Source organism: Triturus cristatus, chromosome 10 (assembly GCF_964204655.1).
Source record: "Triturus cristatus chromosome 10, aTriCri1.1, whole genome shotgun sequence".
Classification (NCBI taxonomy): domain Eukaryota; kingdom Metazoa; phylum Chordata; class Amphibia; order Caudata; family Salamandridae; genus Triturus; species Triturus cristatus.
This window is the reverse complement of record NC_140593.1, coordinates 1,126,527,164-1,126,552,860: the sequence shown is the minus strand read 5'-3', so window position 1 is coordinate 1,126,552,860 and position 25,697 is coordinate 1,126,527,164. Positions and strand designations below refer to the sequence as shown.

The 25,697-nt window shown below is 40.3% G+C and overlaps 1 protein-coding gene across 1 annotated transcript in view; it reads right to left on the bottom strand.

Moving 5' to 3' along the window:
- Positions 1-23,017, bottom strand: part of NDUFB10 (NADH:ubiquinone oxidoreductase subunit B10) — a 42,381-nt gene extending 19,364 nt beyond the window's left edge. The window contains exon 1 of the mRNA XM_085629374.1: positions 22,777-23,017. Coding sequence (XP_085485500.1) covers positions 22,777-22,924 — 148 coding nt within the window. The 5' untranslated portion in view covers positions 22,925-23,017. The remainder of the gene's footprint in view (positions 1-22,776) is intronic.
- Positions 23,018-25,697: the final 2,680 nt, after the last annotated feature.

Here is a 25,697-nt window from a genome sequence, read left to right as displayed (position 1 = left end):
GTTCTTTTGGCCTACTCTCTCTCTCTAAATCTAAAACCTCTGCGTGCATGCTTGCCTTTCTGATGGTTAACCCATTTCACATGCTCAATGACTAAAGTAATCAATATTAATAAGATACAAAATACGTTCTTATACCAATAGTCTTTTCAGTGGCATGAAGTAGAACATTTCAGCTCAGCTTCTAAATTTTTGCAAGCGGTAGTGACATTGTCGCCCCCCCATCGAATGGTTTATTTTAAAATATAACTTTGCAATTGTGTGCCTATTACCTCTGTTTGATCATTCATCTGGCCCAAACAGATAACCTACTTTCAACAAGCATTGGCATAGCCAATAGGTCTCGCTATTGGGACCTTATAAGTATTTAGTTATGTAGCACAATCTCCTTTGTGCAACAACATCAACTGTTGCATGACTAAGCACTTATAAGGTCCCAAAGACGAGACCTATTGGCTATGCCATTGCTTGTTTTAGAGGGGTTGCCGAGCCCATCCCGATATGAAAAAATTGGATAAAAGGAAAAACCTTATTTGATCTGAAAGAGCAAAAATCACAAATGCGATGCCATAGTACTCCATGGCTCTAAAGTGAACTACTTTGTGCACGGGCGTGCTCCTTTTAAAAGAGCTTTTATAAGAATTTAGATTTTTGTTTGCTAATAACTTTGCCCCCAACTGACGAATCTCCTTGAGACTTTGCAGACCTATTCCTTTTTAGGTTTCGCCTGACCCAGCGCATGCGCTGGTCTGGCGAGACTTTTTGAGAGGGCTCCAAAAAGTGCTACCAGGCCAGCCTAGAGCTACAGTGCATATGCGCAGGCGCGCGCGCTGCGCATGACCGCGATTACTTTCACGGCCGCTTTGATGTTTGATCATGATCACTTTCGCGGCCGCTTGGCATAGCAAATAGGTCTCGCTTTTGGGATCTTATAAGCATTTAGTTATGCAACTGTTGCATGGTTAAACACTTATTAGGTCCCAAAGGCGAAACCTATTGGCTATGCCAATGCTTGTTCTATATTGACGGACAAAGCAGAGTTTCCTGGTGATTCGTTAAGAGGGGCAAAGAAAAATGGGGGACAGGTGGTCCCAATAAGCATTTCTGAGACAATGCACTATCCATAGACTTTTTAGACAGATGTAGCTCAAAACTGGTTTGGCTGAACGTATTTTCATGAAATTTGGCAGGATCCTTTTTGGAATTTCCTTAAAATATGTTCAGCTGTTTGGGACCTATAAGGAACTTAAACTTAGTGATATCTCAGGCTGTGGTATACGGCGATAATTTTGCTGTACCTTATGATGACAAGGCACTAGATAATCAGCTAATGGTTGCTAGTACAAGAGTAAAAGGCAGCCATGTTGTTTTCTCCACACTTTGGCTGTGATCTTGGTTAGGGCTTGTATACAAGCAACAGTAGGCTTTATATTTTTTCCCTACCTAGTACCACTTTATTAAATTGGCAATAGTTAGGGAAAAATATTAATGTTTCTATACATAAAAAAAAAAAACATACGGAGATCTGCGGTGCAACATAGGAAGTACCGCAGTACTTTAAAAAATAAAATACATTCCCAAAATTAGAATTACACTATACTACAATTCACAAATACAGTGTAATTAAGGATTTTTTTTAAGTTGCAGAGTACCGCAGCACTACCTAGAAACTAACGTCCTACTTAAAATAAAAACTATTACATATATACAAAAATTTGAAAAAAACTGCATTATATTTAAAGGGACATATTGTGCATTTCAGTACTGTTTTTAATTGTTTACATGTAAGATTTTTCGTCAATTTACATTAAGGGCCCGATTACGATGTTGGTTGGAGTTGCCTCCGACCGACACCATCGCGACCTCTGCCCCGCCCGACCTCCGCACCTCCGACACCACAAGTACAATGCAACCACACAAGGTGCAGTCACATACTCCAATTTCTCTATCGGAGCTTGTGTTGCAGCTGTAGCACAAGCTCTCATAGAGAAATGGGAGATTCTATTAATCCCTGCACTGTGTGGCAGGCACCTCAACGTGCCTGCCACATGATGCCGGGATTAACAGGGGGGCACCATGGGGGCACCATAGGGGCCCCCTACCAGAGGCCGCAGGGAGAAGGTGGCCCTGCTAGAGCCCCCAAACTCGCTTTCCGACAGGCTTACGATGTTGGAAAGTCCGGAATGGAAAGCCTGTCGGAAATAGAGAATCTTAATCCCAGCAGAGGAAACACCGTCCACTGGGATTACGTGCCAGTCTCAGACTGGCCGACGGGCTCCTTGAGCCAGTCGGATTCCAGATGGAATTACCGGCCGGTTTCAGTTTTGACCACCTGCATTGTAATGCGTCAGAAATGAAACTGCAATGAGGCTCAGAAAGCCTCCGACCTCACCGTAATCGGGCCCTTAGTCTGTGTTTTAAGGTAAAATATAGTGTACTACACTCTACTTTAAATGTTTTAAAAAAATGAAAGATATCAAAAAATGTCAAACCACCATAAGTACAGTTCGATTTACAAACCAGAACACACACTAAGCATGTTGTGAAGTACGCTTTGCACTGTTAATGTCGGAAGGTCAAAATATTGCTTACATCATACTTAGGCTGCATTCTGGGTTTGTAAGGGGGAATATAGTAGTATAATACAGTGTACTTAAAAAAATAAAAAACAAAAAAACGCACCATTAAAACACAGAACGGAGACTAGGTGCGGTTTAAACAATATGGTAGCACCACAGTACTCCAAAAACTTTTTGCAAAATATATAAAGTGATAAAACAACTTTTACTTACCTTTACACACTTATAGAAACTCATGCCTTCCTATAGATTTATAAAACATTTATAAAACAGTAGGACACTATATTTACACTAAAAAGCCAGAGCACAGCCAAAGTGTGGTCTAAACAGTATGGCTGCTTTTTACTTTTGTAAGGACAATCAATAGCCAATCATATACTCTTTTTGCATTGGAATGTACCGTGGTATTCCGCAAAATTACTACAGCCAAATATATCACTACGTTTTTCTGTCTTATGGGCCTGATTCACAATGGTAAACTTACACCTTTCTGTAAGTTTACCATTGTTTGCTATTCACAAAGTCATTTTAATGGTAGTTTCTGTACAACTGCACAGTTTCTGCATATAAAAAGATAAGACTGTCCTATCTTTTTAAGTGCAGAGACTCCGCAGACAAAGATACTAGTCGTAAAGTACCTTTGTGAATAGCAAACAATTGTTACCTCACACTAAAGTGTATGTTTACTTTTGTGAATCATAGCCTATAAGTTAATAAAAAACAACAATTTACATCTAATAGTAAAAAGGACCCTTTACACTACATAATCTATATTTCTGACATTTCTTTTACATCCTTTCACGCCACTCCACTTGACAATACCTGCGTTTACACTATTCCACTGTATGCCACTCAACTGTACGCCATTCCATGCTATTCCTTTGTATGGTATTCCACTCTACGCCACTCCACGCCATTGTAGTAAACGCCTCTCCACTCTATGCCACTTATACAATAGTCTACACCACTCCCCGAACAGTACTGTGGAATTCCCATAGCCCAGGATATATTGTTCGGGGTCAAGGACAACACGTTTTCATGTTTATTTTGTCTTTGAAACAGGTAGGCCCAACCCCCTGCAGCACAAACCCTTTGTCTGCCAGTTTACAGTACCACTTTACGGATTAGGGAACATAGCTGTCCGCATTTAAGGTAATATTTGTGTCCATATGTTAATGCCATTTGAACTTGTGTGCATTAATGAACTTGATGGTTCATTAATGCAACACCTTTATTATTAGGGTGAGCACTCTAAGAAAATGCTATAAGCTCTGACTGCACTACTGACAATGGTTATAGTATAAAAATGTGTACACGAGTTTGCAAAATTTAACAATATGAGGCTTCATATAATACTCCCAAAATGATCTCTGATTAGATGCAAACATTTGCAGAAGTTTGAAAGCAAGATTGACGATTCTTGGCTTTCAAAACAAAATGTTCATTTAAAAAAATGCAACTAAGAAGAACATTTTTTCCTAAACTATTGTGAAATTTTAGGTACCATTTCTCTGAAGCATCATTTAATAAAATGCATTGATGCATGCTAGTATTTCCCAAAAATATTTATAATGGAAAATCAGTGCAACCAGTTTCAACAAGATTATGGGAAACATGACAATATTTAAGCATTGGCAAAACTAACAGGTCTGACATTGGTGGTCAGCCTTTTGGTTTTGTCAATGTGTGTCTTGTTTTGACAAGGAAATTTTCAACCTTTGTCAGTATGGGAAAAGATTAGAAAAGAGCTGGTTAAAACCCCTAAAATATGCAAGTTAGTACGTTTGCACAGATTCAAAAGGGCATTCCATCCTCCAACTATTGCTTACCACTACCTCCAGCATGTAGATTGTGGAATGGTGGCAAAATAAGGGAATTGCTAGTATTCACCCCATACTATAGTATGAGCCCTGCCATAATTGGAGAGCGCCCTTATAGTGAGATTACTGCCATAATGTTTTGCCACACTACGTGTCACCAAAGAGATGTCAATTCTTTTACAGGACCAATAGATTTATGAAGCAACCTATCCCATGGACAAGTACATATTTGAATAAGTTCCACACCCCTGTACACCACTCCACTCTACAGTATTCCACTGTACACCACTCCTCTGTACACCATTCCACTCTACTGTGTGCCAATCAAATCACTAGTCACAGGACATTAACTATAACTCATGCCTCTACGAAGCACTGCTTACACTCTTTCATATTACATCAGTTATACCATGTATGGTTCCATGGCATTACATCAGTTATACCATGTATGGTTTCATAGCATTTTTAAGAAAACTTATGACTTCTCAAATGACATCATTTCTGAGACCAGTGTACATGGTACAGTGGCATGTTACAGTTAATGGCAAGTGAGTTGCCAACACTGTGTATGGAGGTGTGTGAGTGCTAGTAATTTGAAGGTGGTGCATACATTTTAAAATTAAGGTGCAACTATAACTTTAGAATTTCTAATGTTAGTGTAGTTTAAGTATGGTTTGTATAGAAAGAAAAAACAAATCAATAAACTTTCCCTAAGTTTTAACCTTTAGTTTTTTTTCATTGAATACATACACACACACACATACATATATATAGGTGAGGCAGCACCTTTTTGTACACATGAAATAAAGAAAATCCTGGCAACAGCAGAGCAAAGTGTTCGTGTTCCTGTCTTCGGTGCGATGATGCACTAGGGAAAAGCGGAATTGATTATATATATATATATACACACACACACACACACACACACACACACACACACACACACATACATACACGTATATATACTTTCACTATCTACAGCGGTGTGTTTCTCTGATGTATATGAAACGTGTAAGCTCACTAAGCTACAAGAGGGGGCCATTCTAATTGCTCTTGCCTGGCATTATTGTGTAGTTCCTTCTCTAGTGCAACATTCTGAATCTTCACTGTTTTTTCAAATCAACTCATCCTCTCCCTCTTCAAGGACCCCACCACCACCAGAGCCAGATTCAACAGGTACATGAAGTGCATCGCCAACTGAATGAGAGACAACTGCTTGAAGCTCAACACCAACAAGACAGAGATACAGATATTCTGCAAAAACTCTGTGGAACGGCTCCTGAAGGCCTGCGGAATTAGGACCAGTACCCTACCCTTCTGACCATGCCAGAAACCAGGCATCATCCTTGATAGCAAGCGGACAATGAAATCCCAGATCAATGCAGTCTCCCCTGCCTGCTTCTTCACTCTGCGCAAGCTACAAAAGATCTTCAACATCCTCCACTCCAGGATCCCTACACACCTCCTCCAGAGACTGAAGGCCATCCAGACCACCTCAGCCAGACTCATCCTTAACCTCCCTGAAGGACCCACATCACCCCTAACCTCAGGGAACTCAACTGGCACCCAGTACAGAAGAGATGCCAATTCAAACTACTTACCCACGCATACAAGGCCCTCAAAACGTAGGACCTACCACAGCCTGCACTTCAATCAACCAACCAGACAACTACGTCCGCCATCTTGATCGCTCACCCCTACTCCCTGCATCAACAAAAGCTCGAGCGGAGGACGCTCCTTCTCCTACCTCACAGTGAAAGTTTGCAACCTCCCCCTGCAGCTCCGTACCTCCCCATTTCTCCTGGAATACCGAAGAACACTGAAGACCTGGCTTTTCGAAACAGCCTATTGCACCCTGCAAGTGCCGGGATACTCTCTTGGTGATTAGTCACAATATATAAATCGATTGATTGATTCAGCAAAAAACACCAAATGTGGAGTGGGGGGTGAGGCAAGTGGTCAGAGTAGGAAAGAACCTACTAAAACTAAATCATCAGTGAGCTGATCTCCTGACATTCAGGAAAAAGCATACTTGACCACTGCCTACATCATTTGACACCACAAAAACATGGTGCCCACATGACCTACATATAACCAAACACTACCACTTATGTGAACCAATGGTAAAATACTGGCACAATAAGCCCCTTGAATGCTAATGCTGGAGCAGAGTTTTCTTTTAGAAAATTCTGGGGCTTTTGAAGCTCTGGCATGTCTATGCGTTTTATTAATTTATTAATAATTAACAATTAATTATTTGTCTTGTGCAAGTATGTTTTACTAATCAACCCGTTTGTCCTAACATAAGAGAAAGTTACATGAGGGTTAGCTTATTTGTGCTGTTCTTGTATTTACAATAACGTGCAAGTTTTCATGTTTAAACGTTGCTGTGTGCTATTTATTTTGAGCACAAAACGCTGTCTGAATTAATGCTTTTTATGTCGCAAAGCTAGATAAATGCATACACATAAGGGTATTAGTGGGGTTTACACTGTTTAATCATTATGCTGTAGTAACGTTGTTTTTATTTCTTTTAATTGAGATGGTCTATTGTGGCCTATGGAGGGCTAATCCATGATGGCTAATTTTGAGAGCCTGGTCTCGAGTGAATATGTGAAAGACGTGACAAGAGAGACCCCTGCTGGAAAAAGGTCGAAGACGACTGACCATGGTCCTTCTATGAAATTTTCCATGAGGACGGCAGCAGCTTTGGGTGTTCTCCAAGAAAAGTGAAAGTGTCCTTGGCTTTCTCAAAGGACAAAGGAGCCTTAGAGGGAAACTCTGAACTGTGGCTCGATGGCCGAGGAGAAATCGGATTAAATATGTTACATGTTTTATTTCCTTGGTTCCTGTTCCGTAGTTTACGTCTTGTGACTTTTCCTGAGCGGAGATTTCCAGATGTAGCAAAGTTACATTTCTTCCTTCTCGTTCTGCTCAGTGATACAGTTTATTCAGCCAACTTTATGTGTGTTTCTATTGTATTTTTCACTATAAAAACTGTTAGTTTAGGGAGGGCTCTCCCCACTCTTTTGGCCACCTTCACGCGTTGCCGAGGTTCGATGCTGAGGACTCTGTCCTGAGAGACTTACCGAGAGACTGGTCCTGACCCGTTCTGACACTTAGTTAGAATAGGTAACTATGAGAAATGATTTATTCTGATTGATTTACATTGACTAATTTTAGATAAAGCAATATAACTTTTAAACATGGTGTTGAATATTCTTTCTTGTCAATTATTGAGTACATTTTGATTATTGTTGTATAGATTGTATAGAGTATGATTAAGGATAACCACTATAATTAGATCCTATCGTCCTAGATATAGATGCAGGGTTTTCTTCCCACAGGTCTTATGCTGGTAGAGTATTTGAGCGTATGTTAGTGAAATGGGCCCTAGCGTATGAGGAATGTATGTGCGTGTAACTGTGAAATTACTCTATCCGTGGTAGTGGGTTTATTTTAGGTACCCTGATCTCTATCAATTTCTCTGGTAGCAGAGGATGGTTATAGATGGTTGTCTTGATCTGATAAGATAAGATTGCTTGTATATTGGCTTATTGATTATTGATTTATTTTGATGTTGTTGGTATATGTACTAATACTATATGTTGGAGTCGTAATGTTGAGTTATATGTAGTGCTTCTGGAACTTGGAAGCTGTTGTAGCAGTTCCGTAGTAGGGCAGAGGAAGGTGTATATGCTGCTCTCGGGAAAGACGGGATTGTAAGGAATTACGTGTGACAATAGAAGTTGCGCGTTCACATTGTCTGGGTTCGGAATCAGTGACATCGTCGTATGTTACTATTAGATATTTCTGGTATATAAGGAGTGTGTATGATAGTGAAGGTTATCTATGAAACTCTGGTCTTAAGTCCCAGGGATCCGTAAGGATTGCCGTTAAAGCTTATTGCGGGAGGAGTAATAGGTATTCTCTGAGCTTGTTTGAGGAACTGGGCAGAGGTAAGCTGCTTAGTTGTTGAGTTATAATTCTGTACAGGGACAGATTGTGCTGTTCTCGGGAAGCAGGATTCTGTGTGCATGTACTATATTTTTCTCGTATGAATGTGCGTGAATGCATATACATTTATTGATTGTAAGACTCTTTGGATAAGTCCTAGAGGAAACAGTTATGCGATGTATGAAAGTTGTTGATTCTTGAGAAATAGACTCTCTTTTACTATTCTGTGGTTAGCGAAGCAGACAATGGAGATGTTTTTATGTTGTAACTAATAGATTTTGTAGAAGTTTTGATACACGAAGTCTACTGAGAGTTTTTTGTAAAGGAGGGGTAGACGAGTGACAGAGACAGGAGACAGAGACTGCAGCGACTGTTGACGTCAGAAGGTACGCGCACTGATTGGATAGTGAATCAGAATAGGGTTCGCGCTAGGATTGGTGCGTTAGTGTGAGTCGCGCAGGGATTGGAAGAGCTGTTTAGTGACGTAGACGCGCTAGGATTGGTGCGTTAGTGTGAGTCGCGCTGCTATTGGTTGAGAAACTCGTATTGAATATTTATAATACGGAGAGAGTAGAGAGTTTTTAGTAAGTGCTAAAATGTATTACCAAGAAGAGAAAAAGAAAAAGACCTTCTTTGGAAAGGTTAAGAAATGGTTTAGCAAGGATAAAGAGGTTAAAACGAGAGAGGGTGAGTTGCTACCTCCAGCGAAAACACCTGCATCCTTCATGGCTGCGAAATATGGATTACATACCTGTATATGGTTGCAGAATTGGGTTAGGTATACTAAGGAAGATGGTGTTCTAGCATTTCCAGAACATGGTTCATTTAATTTGGCCGTGTTGAGAAATTTACGGGAAAAGATGGTAAATCTAGACCCGAAGCCGAGACCTACACAGTTTGAGGCTTTAGTGGAATGGGAAGAGGAAGTTCATGACCGGGAAAAGCAAAGGTCTGGAGGGTATTATAGGTACATGTTTGGGAGGAGACATGATCGTGAAACACATCATGATCGAATGAAAAGATGGCGAGATGCTAGTATGTCAGAGGGATTATATCCAATGAGAACAGTTGAAGCTTCTGCTCCTTCGACAGAAAGAGCTTCTGAGTCAGATATGAGAAGATATGGAGAGTATGAGGATGAGGTCTTAAATGACATGATTTACAAGAGACCACCTCCATATAGAACAGAACCAGATGAGAGTACACCAGTTGTTTCTCCGATAAGAGATACAGTTGAGAAGGAAAAAATGACACCTGAATCAAGAAGTAGTAGTTCTTTCAGGGAGAGAGAGAATCGAGGTAGTGAGGAAAATGCCAGAAAATTAGCAAAAACGACAACAGAACTGACTGAGAAAATTAGGGAGTTAACGAAAAATCTGGAAGCTGTTACAGTGCCTGTAACTATAGGTCCGGTTATGCCTGTGTTTGACAAACAGAAAACAGGTGAAAATGGACTGGTGATTCCATATGTTTGGAATTATTTGACAAATTCAGTTGGTCCTTCAGGAGATTCAGATAAAAGAACAGGGAGAAGTGACCTGAGACAAACCAGACATGATACAAGTAGTGAACTATTGGATGTTGGTGAACCTAGTTGTTCAGGGATGCCGATTTTAGAACCGCAGAAAAAAGTGGTTCCAGTGAGAAAAACTGCTGAAATAACAGTTGATGATTTGAATGATTGGATGAAGGTTCTTCAGAAAAAGGACAAGGATTCACAAGTAATTGATGTGGTTAAGTTACGTATAGAATTAGAAGAGCTTGTGACAGGAACAGTTCCAACAGAAATTCTGAAGAGTCATCATGATGGTGAATTAATGTTTATGTGCAAGAGCATAACATGGAGAGCAAGAAATACTCATGATAGACTAAGAGCAATAGCAAATGAGCAAGGAGTTGATATTGATAGAGTGAAAGCTTTACAGAAAACGTACAGGATGGATTTCACTGAGAAAGACATTGAGAATTTGAATACTTCTGGTAGAACAGGACAGATTAAAGAAATGGTGGCATTACTGCGAAGATGGGGTGATGTAGAAAAGTGGAAGGATAGGTGGTATAAGAAAAGAGAGGAATCTGAAGATAGAACAACTTATTCAGCATTTCCAGTGAGAGAAAAAGAGAAACCAGTGGAGAATTATCCCATGAGAGAAATACCTGGAGGAGGATATGTACATGTTCCATGGACCAGACAGGATATTTTATCATTTACGAATGATTTCCCTCGATTGAGAGAAAAGCCCGTCGAGTGGTATAGGCAGGTAGATAGGTTTGTGAAATTGTCAAAAGTGCTGTGGGTTGACCTGAATAGTCTGTTTGATATAATTGTTCCAGCAGACTTGTGGACTGAGTGTAAAATAGTTGTGAGTTGGCCTACTGAGGAGTACCCAAGAGATTCAAGAACAGGGGCACCAGATCCAGAAGTAATGAGGAAGTATGATCAGGTGATGGTATACCTGAAGAGTAAAGTTCCTCCAAAAGAGACAGACTGGGTTAAGATAGATCGAACACAACAGGAGGCAAAAGAATCAGTTCATGCTTTTTACGAAAGGCTGATACTGGCTTTTAAACAATTCAGTGGAGATGAACACCTGGGTGACAAAGATTTGAGTCACTTTGTATACAGATTTGTATATGGTCTTAGACCTGAAATTGGTGAGAGAATTTGTGAACACACAGTGGATTGGCAGAGTAAGAAAGTAGATGAGATCCTGAGACATGCAAAATACTTCAGTGATGAAATTGAAGCAAAACAAAGAAAGCTGAAAGAGAAAGCAATGTGGGCACAAGTGAAAGTTGCAGAAAGACAGGAAGCACAGTTAGTGGAACAAGCAAATAATCCAGGAAATAATGGAGGAAATAGACCGAGATTTGCAGGAAAAGGGAGGGGAAGTCTTGAGGAAGCCAAAAAGAAGTTCCCGTGTCACAACTGTGGCCAGCTGGGACATTGGAGATCGGAATGTCCTAATCCACCATTAGTGAATAATGAGGGTAAATCCTTAAATCAACAGGTGCAGAATGATGGGAATAACCAGCAGCAACAACAGCAGAAAGTTGTGAGACAGCAGAGTCAAGAGCCAAAACCGCCCTTACCGCAGAATAGAGGGGTACAAAAGTACAATCAGGACTCGGGATTCTTCAATGATGAGCAGGTAAACAAACCGAGACGTACTAACAAAGTACAACAGTACTTGTTAAAGAGTGAAGGGAGTGAGTCCGAAGGTGATTATTGACGGTGCCGAGGAGAGGAAGAAGAGTGCATACTTGGTGCAACTCTAGAAATAGACCAGGCAGGACCATTTGTGGATGGGAAAATAAATGAGGAGAGTGTTAGTTTTTTGGTAGACACAGGTGCGACAAGATCAACTGTCAGGTCAACAGATGTTAGAAATCTTCCTCTCTCGGATGAAGCAATCCAAGTAGTTGGTGTAGCCAATACCCAAATTAGAACACGTCTTACTGAACCAGTAAGAGTACAGATAGGGAAATTTTCAGACATGCACAGATTTATTGTCTGTGACACGAGTCCAGTGAACCTGTTAGGTAGGGACTTATTGTGTAAGATGAACTGCACAATCTTTTGTACACCAGATGGAATAGCTTTTGAGACACCAGATGATGATGTTTTCTATCGAATGACTCTAGAAAATAGAGAAAATGAGTTAATTGGTGCATTTCCAGTATTCAATCCGGAGGATTTGCCTCAAGTGCTGAGAGACACAGTGAAAAGAGTAGTTTGGGATTTTACAGGAGAGGATGTGGGATTGATGAATAATGTAGATCCAGTGAAAATTGCAGTGAAAGAGGGAATTACATATCCTAACATTCCTCAGTACAAAATGACACCAGAAATAATTGAAGGGATAACTCCTATAATTGAGAAAATGATTCAGCAAGGAGTCCTAAGAGAACTATTGAGTAGTCCGTGTAATTCACCGATAATGGGACTGAAAAAGCCCAATGGCAAATTTAGGATCGTACAGGATCTGAGAAAAGTTAATCAAATTGTGGTGGCATGTTGTCCCATTGTGCCAAATCCATCAGTGATTCTGTATCAAATTCCACATGATGCTGAGTGGTATACAGTGATTGATTTGTGTCATGCGTTCTTTTCAATTCCATTGCATCATGATAGCCAGCCGATTTTTGCATTTAGGTTTGGCCAGCGTATTTTAGCATGGTGTCGTATCCCACAGGGGTATACGGAGAGTCCTTCGATATTCAATCAGTTATTGAAGAAATCGTTGGAAAGTCTGATCATGCCTGAGAGCTCAGTGCTAGTACAATATATTGATGACCTACTTGTGGCATCAAAGACACGTGAAGCTTGTGAAGTGGATACCATAGCTTTACTGAATCATCTGGCAGATGGAGGGTTAAAGGTATCTCCAGCCAAATTGCAATTTTGCAAGAAAGAGGTGCATTATCTTGGACATAATATTGAAAAAGGTCTGAGAAAAGTGACTACTGACAGGATCAGAATAATCAGAGAAATGAAAGCTCCAAAAACCCAGAGAGAAGTGAAAATGTTCCTGGGTATGGTGGGATATTGTCGTCAGTGGATAATTAACTTTTCCCTGATAGCAAAGCCATTGATTAAGCTGACGAAAAGTGAAATAGCAGATCCGTTAGATCTGGATGCAGAACAATTGGCAGCATTTGAAGAGCTCAAAACTAAAATGTGTGAGGCTCCAGCTTTGGGTATGCCCGACTATGAAAAAGAGTTTGAACTGTATTGCAGTGAAAGAAATGGATGTGCACTTTCAGTGTTAATCCAGAAACATGGGCAATTGAGAAGGCCTATTGCATACTTCTCATCGACACTTGACACTGTAGCCGTGGGGTTACCAGGTTGTCTAAAAACTGTAGCTGCAACATGCAGAAGCCTGGAACAGAGTGAGGGGATCATAATGGGGTATCCTGTAAGGGTATTCGTACCTCACAATGTGGCAATTCTTTTGACAAGAAGCAGAACTCAGCATATGTCACATAGTCGGCTGACTAAATACGAAAAAGTGATTCTGGGAGCATCAAATGTGACTCTTGAGAGATGTGTGAATGTGAATCCAGCGACACTCTTGCCGGATATTGAAAATGTGGGTATAAAGATGGAAGATGATCATGATTGTTTGGATGTGCTTGAGTACTGTACAAAACCGAGACCAGACATAAGGGATATTCCCTTACCTGAGAATGATCATGTGTTGTTTGTGGATGGATCGTGCTTAAGGAATGATGATGGTGTGCTATGTGCAGCATATGCAGTGTGCAAAGTTTCAGAAGTCATGGAAGCATCACCATTGAAAGGAGTGAGATCTGCGCAAGTTGCTGAACTAGTGGCATTGACAAAAGCTTGTGAGATTGGGAAAGACTTGAGAACAACCGTGTTGACTGATAGTCAGTATGGATTTGGAGTGGTGCATGACTTTGGCCAACTGTGGCTACAAAGAGGTTTCTTGACATCGGGTGGAACTCCGATAAAGAATGCTGAGTTGATTGGAAAATTGCTTGAGGCGATACAGCTGCCTAAGGAGTTAGCGGTTGTAAAATGTGCCGCACATGGTTCAGGGGATGATTTTATCACTGTTGGTAACAGGTATGCCAACGATGTGGCGCAGTATTGCGCCAAAACAAACCAATCGATTAACAGGGATAGGATGGAAGAAATGTCTTTCCTTTCTGTGATGTTTACTAATGTCCTAGAAACGTGGGATGAAGTAAAGCAGTTACAAGATGAGGCAGGAGAGGAAGAGAAACAAGATTGGGTTAAAGCAGGTTGTGCTCCAAGGGAAACAGACCATGTTTGGGTCTACAGAGATGGCAGACCAGTAATGCCAAACTCAATTTTGTCATCAATGGCAAGGATGTATCATGGCCAGGGACATCTGGGGAGGGACGCGATGGTAAGGTCCTTTAAGCAAACCTGGTACAATGCAAAGTTTAGGACAATTGCGGAGAGCATCTGTCAAAGGTGTTTAATTTGTCAGCAATTTAACACTGGGAAAAAGACAGTGGTGAGTTTGGGAACAATAGGCAGAGAAGGAGGTCCTTTTACGAGAATGCAGATTGATTTCATTGAAATGCCCCAAGTGAACAGACTAAGGTATGTTCTAGTGGTAGTCTGTTTGTTTTCAAGGTGGGTGGAAGCTTACCCGACTAGAAGAAATGATGGATTAACAGTGGCAAAATTACTGTTAAGGGAATTGATTCCTAGGTACGGGTTTCCAGTTACAGTTGAGTCTGACAGAGGTAGACACTTTCAGAATGAACTCATTGGTTTAATTTGTGAAGCATTAAAAATACAGCAGAAGCTACATTGTGCATACCGACCAGAGGCTTCTGGTGTGGTTGAGCAGATCAATGGCACAATCAAGAATAGAATTGGAAAGATGTGTTTAGCCACTGGCATGAAATGGCCAGATGTGTTACCTCTTGTCCTGATGACAATGAGATCTACTCCAGATAGAACTACTGGTTTGAGCCCGCATGAAATAATCATGGGACGTGCTATGCGCCATGCATTCGTGCCTGTGAATAAGTTGGTGTCAATCACTGATGACATGATTTTGGATTACTGTAAAGGCCTGGCTGACGCAGTTCATTCTGTGTTTCACCAGATTGGAGAAGAAGCTACCACACTTGAGAAGAAGCAAGCCCATGATCTGAGTCCAGGAGATTGGGTGAGGATAAAAGTTCACAGGAGAAGAAATTGCTTGATTCCAAGGTGGGGAAGGCCAAGACAAGTCATTCTGACTACAACGACTGCAGTAAAGTGTGCTGGAGTGAAACACTGGGTACATGCAAGTCATACTCTGAGAGTTCCAAGCCCGAGAGAGGGAACTGGTGAAGAGTATTATGAAGAGTCAGATTCCAGTGATGGTGAAGATCCTGAAGATACGGAATCAGTGAGAAAAGAAGCAGAGAGAGCTTCAAGAGATTCACTGCGAGTATCAGAGGGAAAATCGAATTCTGTTACAGAGCCTGAAGTTTCAAGTAGCAGTGGGAGTAAAAGAAAAGAAAAGAGAAAACACACAGAACCCACTCCTGAATCAGAGGAGGAGGAGATTGAAGAACCACTTGAGATTATTTTTGAAGAAACAGGGTCAGAAGAAGATAGAGAGGGACAGATTGCGGAAGACCCCCGAGGAGGTGTAGGGAGCATTGATGAGGAGCTAGGTGAAGGGACAAGTAGACAGCAAGAAGATTGCGTGTCGGAGACCCGAGGAGGGACAGAAGTAGGGAAGTCTCAAACAGTGGTGAAAAAATCTGTGGAGAAAAGAAAAGCTACTGGGAAACGGAAACAAGAGGCACTTGAAACAGATGATGAAGATGAACAAACAGAAGGTCGAGTTCTGAGAAAGAGAACTTCGATTGGAGAGAAGAGTGTTAAAGAATTGAGGCCGAAAAAGGTTGTGAAAGGAGACCGTTGGCCTAACAACCGAGTGAAAAGGGTGAGATACAGAGTAATAAGGGCAAATTCATCAAAAGCTGAACAAGTGAATGAAGTATCAAGCCAAACTTCGAAAGCTGAGGAAAAAGAATCAAAGAAATCAGAAGAACCAGTGGAAATAAGAAGAGTTAAAAAACCCAACCAAAAGTACAGATCACCGGAATGGTCTTATGTGACACTGTCTGAAGAAGGAAAAGAAGAAACAGTGACTCGAGATAATCCGGAAGTGGTCTTGAGAAAAGTGGTTGAGGAAGATACTGGTGAAATTCTGAAAGTACTCTTGACTGACATTGGAGAGGAGTCGAGTACTGAGGATTCCGATGTTGGAGATCTGATACAATTTGATGTTGAAGAAATTGAAGTGAAGAATGACAAGTATCCAAACTGAGTGAAAGAAGGATTCACTTGGATCAAGTGAACGAGGAGATCATTTGGATAAACTGAAAGCTGAAGAATTGTTGGAGAATTGAAGAGGTCCAAACAGTAGTGGAGTAGTAGAGGTTAAACTAAAATGGCTAACAGAGGATAATAGAAATAGATGTGCCTTCTTTAAGAGGTGGTGCAAAATGTGCTGCTATTGTACTGGATTATTAATGCTTCTATGGGGTGTTTTAATTTTATTAGTTACTTTTAGAGTAGAATTTGGAATGGATACAGAAAACAGGACTAATATAGAAAAGAATTCACAAAAAGCAGTTCCAATTAGAAGTAGTAGTTACATACACAAAGATAGGTCAATTAATAATTTTTCTAGTAATGTTTTTTCTAAACTGTTATATGAATATGTGAAGACGATGGAAGTGAGGGATTGCTATGTCTGCATGCAATTACCTGCATCCGTCTCAGAGGGTGTTACTTATCACCATTTGCCTGCTACATATGGTATTTCTTGTAGTATTTTAAGTAGTGTTTTTTATTTGTTAGGGAAAATAGATTATAAGATGTCTAACAGAGATAGTATTTTTGGGCACTTGCCAATGAACAAAGAGCTGAATCCAGCTAAAGAAGCTAACACTTTTGGTGAGATTTTTATTGAAGAAAAAGGACTAACATTAGATTATATTTTTAAGAATAATTTAACTTGCAATTTGAAAGAAGAGGAGAGAGCTTTCCTGGATATGGTAGAGGAAAGGAGATTGAACAAAGGGGGAAAATATGAAGTGAGTGAGACAATTTGGGACATTGAGATGGGAAAAGAATTGAGGAATGGGGCTAGTCCAACTTTGGCTCTAGATGCACCGCAGAAGGGTAAACTATGCATTACCAGAAGGAAATCCCAATATGATACATATTTTGTGGGAATTAGTGAGTGCCATGATACATACTTCATTGCAACAGGTTGGGGTTTCAGAGGTGGAGAAGATACAATTTTTCCAGGAGTGTACTATGTTTGTGGGAACAAGGCTTATTACAAGTTGCCTGACCATTGGTATGGCACATGTTATGTGGGCCTGGTTTTTCCTAAGATTTTTCATACAGATAAAATAAAAGATGTAGAAGACATTAATTTATTAACACGTTTTAAGAGAGAAACTTGGTCTGAAATTGTGGGTGATATTTTTGGGGTTTTGATTCCAGCAGTGGGAATTTCTTTAAATGCTTATGGAATTCGGAAACTGTCCACAGTGGTTGATCGCTTATCGACAAATACCGCAGGAGGGTTTCTTTTGGTGAATACGGAGTTAAGTGCCGTACGTGCCATGTCTATGCAGAATCAACTTGCCCTTGATATTCTTTTGGCTAAGGAGGGTGGAGTCTGTGGAATTTTGAAAGTTCAACATTGTTGCACTTACATTCCCGACGAAAGTAAAGACCTGAAGGTCTATATCAAAAATATTACTGATTTGCATGAAGAATTAGTACCACTTGAAACTGGGAGTTTATGGACTAAAATAGCTAATAAGATGATAGCTGTTAAGGATTTTATGGCAAAAATAGGTAGTACTATAATAGGTAGAATATTGTTTCCTTTGTCTTGTATAATTGTTGCTTTACTGATACTAAGATTGGTGTGTGTGTGTTGTAAAAACAGGAGAGGGAAAGAGAAATTGAAAAATGAAAAGAAAAACAAGAATTCGAAAATTTCAAAAAGAGAACCAGAAGAGATTGAACTAGAAGAATTGAGGGAGAGTGTTTATTTAGAGACAAAGAGAGATGATGAAAGAGTGACTAGTGTTTAATGTTGTCTAAAGGGAAGAGACATTTCTGATTTCCTAAAATGGGACTAAATTTTCACTAATTTTTTTTTTGGGTTTATTTGGTGATAAAATCACCAAAGGGGGGATTGCTGGAGCAGAGTTTTCTTTTAGAAAATTCTGGGGCTTTTGAAGCTCTGGCATGTCTATGCGTTTTATTAATTTATTAATAATTAACAATTAATTATTTGTCTTGTGCAAGTATGTTTTACTAATCAACCCGTTTGTCCTAACATAAGAGAAAGTTACATGAGGGTTAGCTTATTTGTGCTGTTCTTGTATTTACAATAACGTGCAAGTTTTCATGTTTAAACGTTGCTGTGTGCTAGGCTTTTGAAGCTCTGGCATGTCTATGCGTTTTATTAATTTATTAATAATTAACAATTAATTATTTGTCTTGTGCAAGTATGTTTTACTAATCAACCCGTTTGTCCTAACATAAGAGAAAGTTACATGAGGGTTAGCTTATTTGTGCTGTTCTTGTATTTACAATAACGTGCAAGTTTTCATGTTTAAACGTTGCTGTGTGCTATTTATTTTGAGCACAAAACGCTGTCTGAATTAATGCTTTTTATGTCGCAAAGCTAGATAAATGCATACACATAAGGGTATTAGTGGGGTTTACACTGTTTAATCATTATGCTGTAGTAACGTTGTTTTTATTTCTTTTAATTGAGATGGTCTATTGTGGCCTATGGAGGCCTAATCCATGATGGCTAATTTTGAGAGCCTGGTCTCGAGTGAATATGTGAAAGACGTGACAAGAGAGACCCCTGCTGGAAAAAGGTCGAAGACGACTGACCATGGTCCTTCTATGAAATTTTCCATGAGGACGGCAGCAGCTTTGGGTGTTCTCCAAGAAAAGTGAAAGTGTCCTTGGCTTTCTCAAAGGACAAAGGAGCCTTAGAGGGAAACTCTGAACTGTGGCTCGATGGCCGAGGAGAAATCGGATTAAATATGTTACATGTTTTATTTCCTTGGTTCCTGTTCCGTAGTTTACGTCTTGTGACTTTTCCTGAGCGGAGATTTCCAGATGTAGCAAAGTTACATTTCTTCCTTCTCGTTCTGCTCAGTGATACAGTTTATTCAGCCAACTTTATGTGTGTTTCTATTGTATTTTTCACTATAAAAACTGTTAGTTTAGGGAGGGCTCTCCCCACTCTTTTGGCCACCTTCACGCGTTGCCGAGGTTCGATGCTGAGGACTCTGTCCTGAGAGACTTACCGAGAGACTGGTCCTGACCCGTTCTGACACTTAGTTAGAATAGGTAACTATGAGAAATGATTTATTCTGATTGATTTACATTGACTAATTTTAGATAAAGCAATATAACTTTTAAACATGGTGTTGAATATTCTTTCTTGTCAATTATTGAGTACATTTTGATTATTGTTGTATAGATTGTATAGAGTATGATTAAGGATAACCACTATAATTAGATCCTATCGTCCTAGATATAGATGCAGGGTTTTCTTCCCACAGGTCTTATGCTGGTAGAGTATTTGAGCGTATGTTAGTGAAATGGGCCCTAGCGTATGAGGAATGTATGTGCGTGTAACTGTGAAATTACTCTATCCGTGGTAGTGGGTTTATTTTAGGTACCCTGATCTCTATCACTAACACAGACCATTTCTACAAATCGGTCAATGTTTAATGAGAAATTATGCAACCCTTTTTGTAGAAGCCTTCTGCATTAAGCAACTGATTTCCGTATCAATCCATATGAAGCACACAGAAGGAACTATATCAAATATAAATCAGAAGAAGCTTGCCAGAACTTCTGATCACCTGGTATGCATACATAAAGACCAAATACCAGAATTCCCAGTGCAGTTTGCACTACCACCAACTGTTAGACATGAAGAAGAGATCACTTGGAAAAACAGAAGACTATACTAAGACTATGCACAGCACTTTCCATGATGCTACCAGATAGCATAGAAGGTAGAATCCAGGATAACATACATGATACTATCAGCAAATAATCTGAAGTTATGTTTGAACTAAAGGCCTCCCTGTTATACACAATGTATTCCCTTGTTGATCAAATTGCGCTGCTGAGTTGCCAATTCTTCATTTCAGAGACCCCTTGGGGTTAGATCAGAGCAAATGTAAATTGGATACTGTTCAAACCAAATTAGGGAATCTTAGTTTTGAGTAGGCAGCTATAAGAACTTCAGGATTGGATACATGTGTGGGTTTTTCCATATCATATAAATGCAAGGTATTCTGTTAACAAGGGACTTGATTCAGAAAACAGTTATAAATCCCAGAAGTGTGCTTATACCTACTCCTGCTGGGATCCCACACTATGTGCCCTTGATCACAAAGGGTCCAGGCATACGCCATGGACCCTTTAACTTTCTATGACTTTCATAGATTTCCAAGAGTGGTATTGTTAATCTCAAACCTCACCCAAAGGGGTTGTCTACAAACAGCCAATCTTCCAAATTAAAATTGCAGGGAGCTTTGCACATGCACTATTTTTTTCTGTGTCCCCTATAATGACAAAAAAGAGGGTGTGTTCAATGCCCCATTTCACACTATAATAACGCTTAGTCCTAACATTTTAGGGCCACATATCCATGTGATTTCGGGGGGGGGGGGTCAAAGCACTGAAAATATTTGGGGGGTGGGGTACGAAAAATGCATCAAGTCTGCAATCACCCCCTCCCGGAACCATCCAATCCTTCCATTTTCCTGTCCCTAACCTTCACTAACTCTAGCTCCTAACAAAGTAGGCTTTTTTGCATAAGTAAGTGAATTATCGCATAGAAGACTAGTCAAATCTAATTAGGTAAACCAGAAAAGCAAGTTTCCATGCCAAAGTGCTGTTTTGTATGGGCACAAATGTAAAGGAAATATTACAGGACCACCGCTGATGATTTAGCTGACCCAATGTAAAGAGATGTCAGCAGCAATCTACAAAAACGCAGCAGACAGGATCTTGCCTATCAGCCTGTGACTGCTGTTGCAAATTAATGACTACCTAGAATCAACACTTCTCGGCAAATACCTATGCTAAAATGAAAAGGCATTCTGCATAGGGCATGTAAAGTTTAAGAGCATCTGAAGTCTATTGATAGTAAACCATGCATAGAAGGAAAACAACAGAATTCAATTTGGAGGGACAAACCTGAGGACAAAAGTGCACCAATTCACAAAAGGTCGATGAGAACATAACTTCCCAACTTCAGAATTCACTCTGTATGCTAACAGGTTAATGCTCGCAGGGACCACTTATCCTTCAAACGTCAATAATATAAATTACATTTAATTTGCTACACCCTGTACAAGTAATATAAAAACATAACATATTATTGTGATTCCAAAGCCTGATCTAGTAAAATTCTCTAACAATGGCAGAATTGTACTGAATTGGGAGGGATTCAGTCAAAGAATTTTGGGGCAAAAGAGAATAGGGCTTGTTGGGGAGGTCATGAAATTATGAATTGCAGTGCATTCAGAGAGTGAGGGGTGTGGGTCCCACTGAAAAGTATGCCGACAGGGCCACTGGAATTATAAGATTCTGCAGCTGATGCGTTTTTCATAAATTATCAATTTCCTGACATTAACAAATAATCAATCATTTTACTCGCTGTAGCGCAGTGTCATGCCCATGGCTGTGCAGTGGTAGGTCACCTTTCAGGTGTTCATTGTTTTAAGTGTTAAACTGATAAAGAGATGAACCCTCTCCCCAGTGTTACTCATGCGTAAAATGGCAAAATAGTGGCATAATACTGCTACAAGATGTGCTGCCTTAGACCACATGATTTTACTTTTCTTGACACAATAGTCAACTCTGCCATACAATTTGGTACACTGCAGACACATAATTCCTGTGCCCCTGGTTATAGGCAGAGTGGGGGACATTATCTAAAAATAGGCTTTGGATGAGGTTTAATAGGAGGAGGCCAATCGATGTTGGTATGAGGTCCAAAGAGAGTCGGTGAGGGAAAGTCAACCAATGGGAAGAACCGAAATGCTCTAAAACTAGAGGAAGAGGCAATGTGGGCATATTCAAACGTTGGCCACTGCGTTTTCTTTCACTATGTGCCATTTGTGAGAACTGTTCCAATCAAAAGTTCTGAGGCGTAGTAGTTTGGCAATGTACATACCTTGAACCACTTAAGTTTTCCTGACAAGAAGTTTACTAGCCAGCCTAAGGAGAGGAGGTGGTTTCAACCCTTCCACCAAAAACGTTATTTTACACAAATGACAATGGTAAAACACCTGCTCTTGACGTGTACTTAATATGAAAAAGTTATGAATGGTTAGAAAGGCGGTACATTTGTGAACTCATCTAGAGGTCTCGAGGTTCGATGCTATGTTCTGGGTGCCACCCACATTCTTTTATACCTGGATATTGTTGAGTAGCAGCAATAATATCCAGACAACGGAGGGAGAAAATGCGAATGATTCCGAGAACACGTGATCTGACCTTGAGATATTAAGACTAACATCTTACAGTTTCACGGGCAGACACTGAAGCATGTTTGGAGGAGGTACTGAGGCGATGTGAAGAGGGCCTATACTTACAAGAGACCAAAACAGCAATAGGGGAGGGAGGGCAAATAATGCGGTTCGGTAATATGTTATTGAGGTTACGCTATATGTATCGATGAATTAGGTCATATGCATCAAGGAGGGGGGGGGGGGGGGGGGAGGTAGGGGTGTCTGACAGTGGGTACAGCGACATGCCAATAATGTTTGGTGGTAGTTTGGGATTCACTATGTGTGCAGTCTGCTCTGAATGGTCGGGTTCCATCAGCTCCTACCCCTGAAAAATGTCACTGGGACATCCACAGCATACTGATAGGCCCCGACCAGCAGCAGCGTGGGGTTCGGCAGCGACGTCTCCGGCTTGATGTCCGGGGTGCGAGGAGGCGGCTCCTTGTACACATCTTTATCCAACTTGTCTGGCATCTTCTATGCACTGTCTGTCAGGGCCGCTGCAGTGCCGACCTCCGCTCCCCTTCACAGCAAGGGTAACACCGAAGCGCTGCGCATGCGCCGGGGACGCTGCGATCGTCCGCCATCTTCGAGTGGGGTATCTCTGCCTCCAATTCACCAGAGCTAACAAAGACACAATTATAATGATCACATTTCTGAAAACAAATATAGTTGCAAATACTAGATTTGAAAATGCAAATTTCTATATCCACGCATAATAAAATCAGGTAAAAAATATCAAAGTCAAATTGTTTCTTTAATAAACATTAAAAAAAATATCGTACTATTGAAAAGATGAAAATAATAGAAATGAATGCCAAAAGAAAAGTAGTTTCCATCTTGTTTCTGTGCTTTGTATACACATCGTAATAAAACTACACGTACCAAGCTGGCTGTCATCGTTACATCAAATGAACAGTTATGGCCACGTTGTTGTCCTTTGTTTATCTTTATGCCAATAAATGTAGCGTCCATTTTGAAATGGTCACAGATCCCCTGTGTTCTATTGAAAACAATAACATAAAAGTACATTCACTGATAAGAAATAAGCAAATTTATCGTCTATTGACGGAAACGCTTATCCAAAAGCAAGTTATAACAAAGATTATGAAGCTTTCGAATATAATTCGGAGGAAAAAATTTAGTAGGATACTCAGTTTCTTTGCTTTGACCTTAAGTGACAGTTTTTAGATTGCAGCCTATGGAGACTTTCAGAGAGTTCACGTAGGAATGCATCCCGCTCGTTGTACCCTTGGCTGTGTAACTCACATTTTCTGGCTTTCAATTTGCTGGCTTTATTTGCTTTAGACTCTTTAGGTTCAGTTCCTCACTCCCATTGCCTAAATTTTGTTTACTGTATTCTTCCACAAATTCGCTTTCTGTAAACAGGCATTTAAATCTTGTTTTTATCTTGTCACATTTGCTGTACATTCAAAGACAGAGGTCCAATGTCAAGCTGGGTCTTCCAGGGAGCTTGGTGTTTATTTTCTTTCTCCGACTTCAAAATGAGAGGATTTATGTGACAGTCATGCTGGCTCTGAAAAAGTGTGTGAGGAAGGCTTCACAATGTTATTTTTTTTACTAGCACACATCAACATTTAAATGTTTGTAAATGAACTGTGCTGACCATCAAGATCAATACACTAGGTGATGACATTTCCACACATTGTTTGTACAGTGTATACGTTTTATCAGTTAAACAATTATGTGAGTGCAAATGTAATGGTCATTTCAATTGAAGATATGTTGTCTGTAATGGCAGTATGCTACCATACTATCCCCACTCCACTTTATCCCACTACACTCCACTCCCCTCTACTCTGCACCACTCCACGCCCTTGAACTCAATTTTATGACAAGACCGGAGGCTCCTATTATGCTTTTCTTATCTTGCATTTATTGCACAGCAGCCAAGATAAGTGAAAACACTACAGTTCCCAGGGGCCCAAGCAAACAGGCTGGCCAATGGGAACCCAAGAAAAACGAGACCTGATAGCCAATAGCAAGGTAATAACCTATATAACGTCACATCTAACTGCTGAGATTCCTCTTTTCTTGCTACTCGCAGTCAGATAAGTGACTTATCTTTTGCTCATTTGTGCTACGTTTCTAATTGTGCGTGTTGACAGTATTTTATGCGCTATTCTGTTTGTTTTTGCTTATTCTGTGTTCACGCACCACCAGCAGCGTTCTATCGACAGCACGGTCTTGCTCCGCTCCTGTTTTCCCCCTGCGGGTGTGACTATGGTGGTTCGCGCCGTTGCGCATTTCGCCGCTCGTAGCCTCCTCACGCTCACGCTCACCTTTCAAAGTCCCGGTGTAGCGTTGCTGGAGCGGGTAATGCAAACATTTTGTATACCCTCCCCATTTTGCATGTTTATACTAATTAGATTAATTAATTAATTATAATTGAACTAATGGATTGAAGTGGAAGTTACTAATCAACCTTATTAATGATTGAAATACACGTGGGATTGCTTTGCATGATTTTATTAAATCGTAAACTAAATTATTTACTCATACTAATGAAAGACAATTAGAATATTGCATGATATATGTTGCTTTTGTGATGTATTTGTGATTTGTGCTTTATTTTGTAAGTATAAACCGTTTGAGTGTTGCTTATTGCTAGATAAATACATATACATATGGGTATTAGTGAGGGAATAACATTTATTTAGTCATTTCTATGTATTAATTACGTTTTGTGTTTCTTTTGCTTAAGTTGACCATTTGGGCCTGCCACAAAATGGCTGCCTCTGGCATCTAATCCGACCGTCGATGCTACATGAGGTTTGGGTGAAGTGCGCCTGTGCTGACACTAGCTACAGTGGCCTTGTCATGACCCTAACCAGACTGTACCCACCAAGGTCGCCCTGGGAAGCAAGCCAGCTTTTCAGAAAGAACAATAAGACGCCTTTAAAAACCGGAACAAGCAGGACTAATGACCTAAGAGACATTATTTTGTGTGAACCCTGTCAGACGATTTTCAATTGACCAATCAGAGGAGCTGAAGACCCATTTTTGTCACAATTTGTCAATGATTTTTACTTTAAATTATGGTAGAATAGAGAGGTTGGTGCGGGTTCGTTTCTGGCTTTTCTCGATTTCCTGACGTTATGCTGACGGAGAGGACGGTGACGCTGCAGGACAGCTGTTTCCCTGAATCTTTGACGGACTGAATTAATGCCCAAACTCCTGATGAACTGAAATTACTAAATTTGATGGGCATAGATTTGCGAGACTA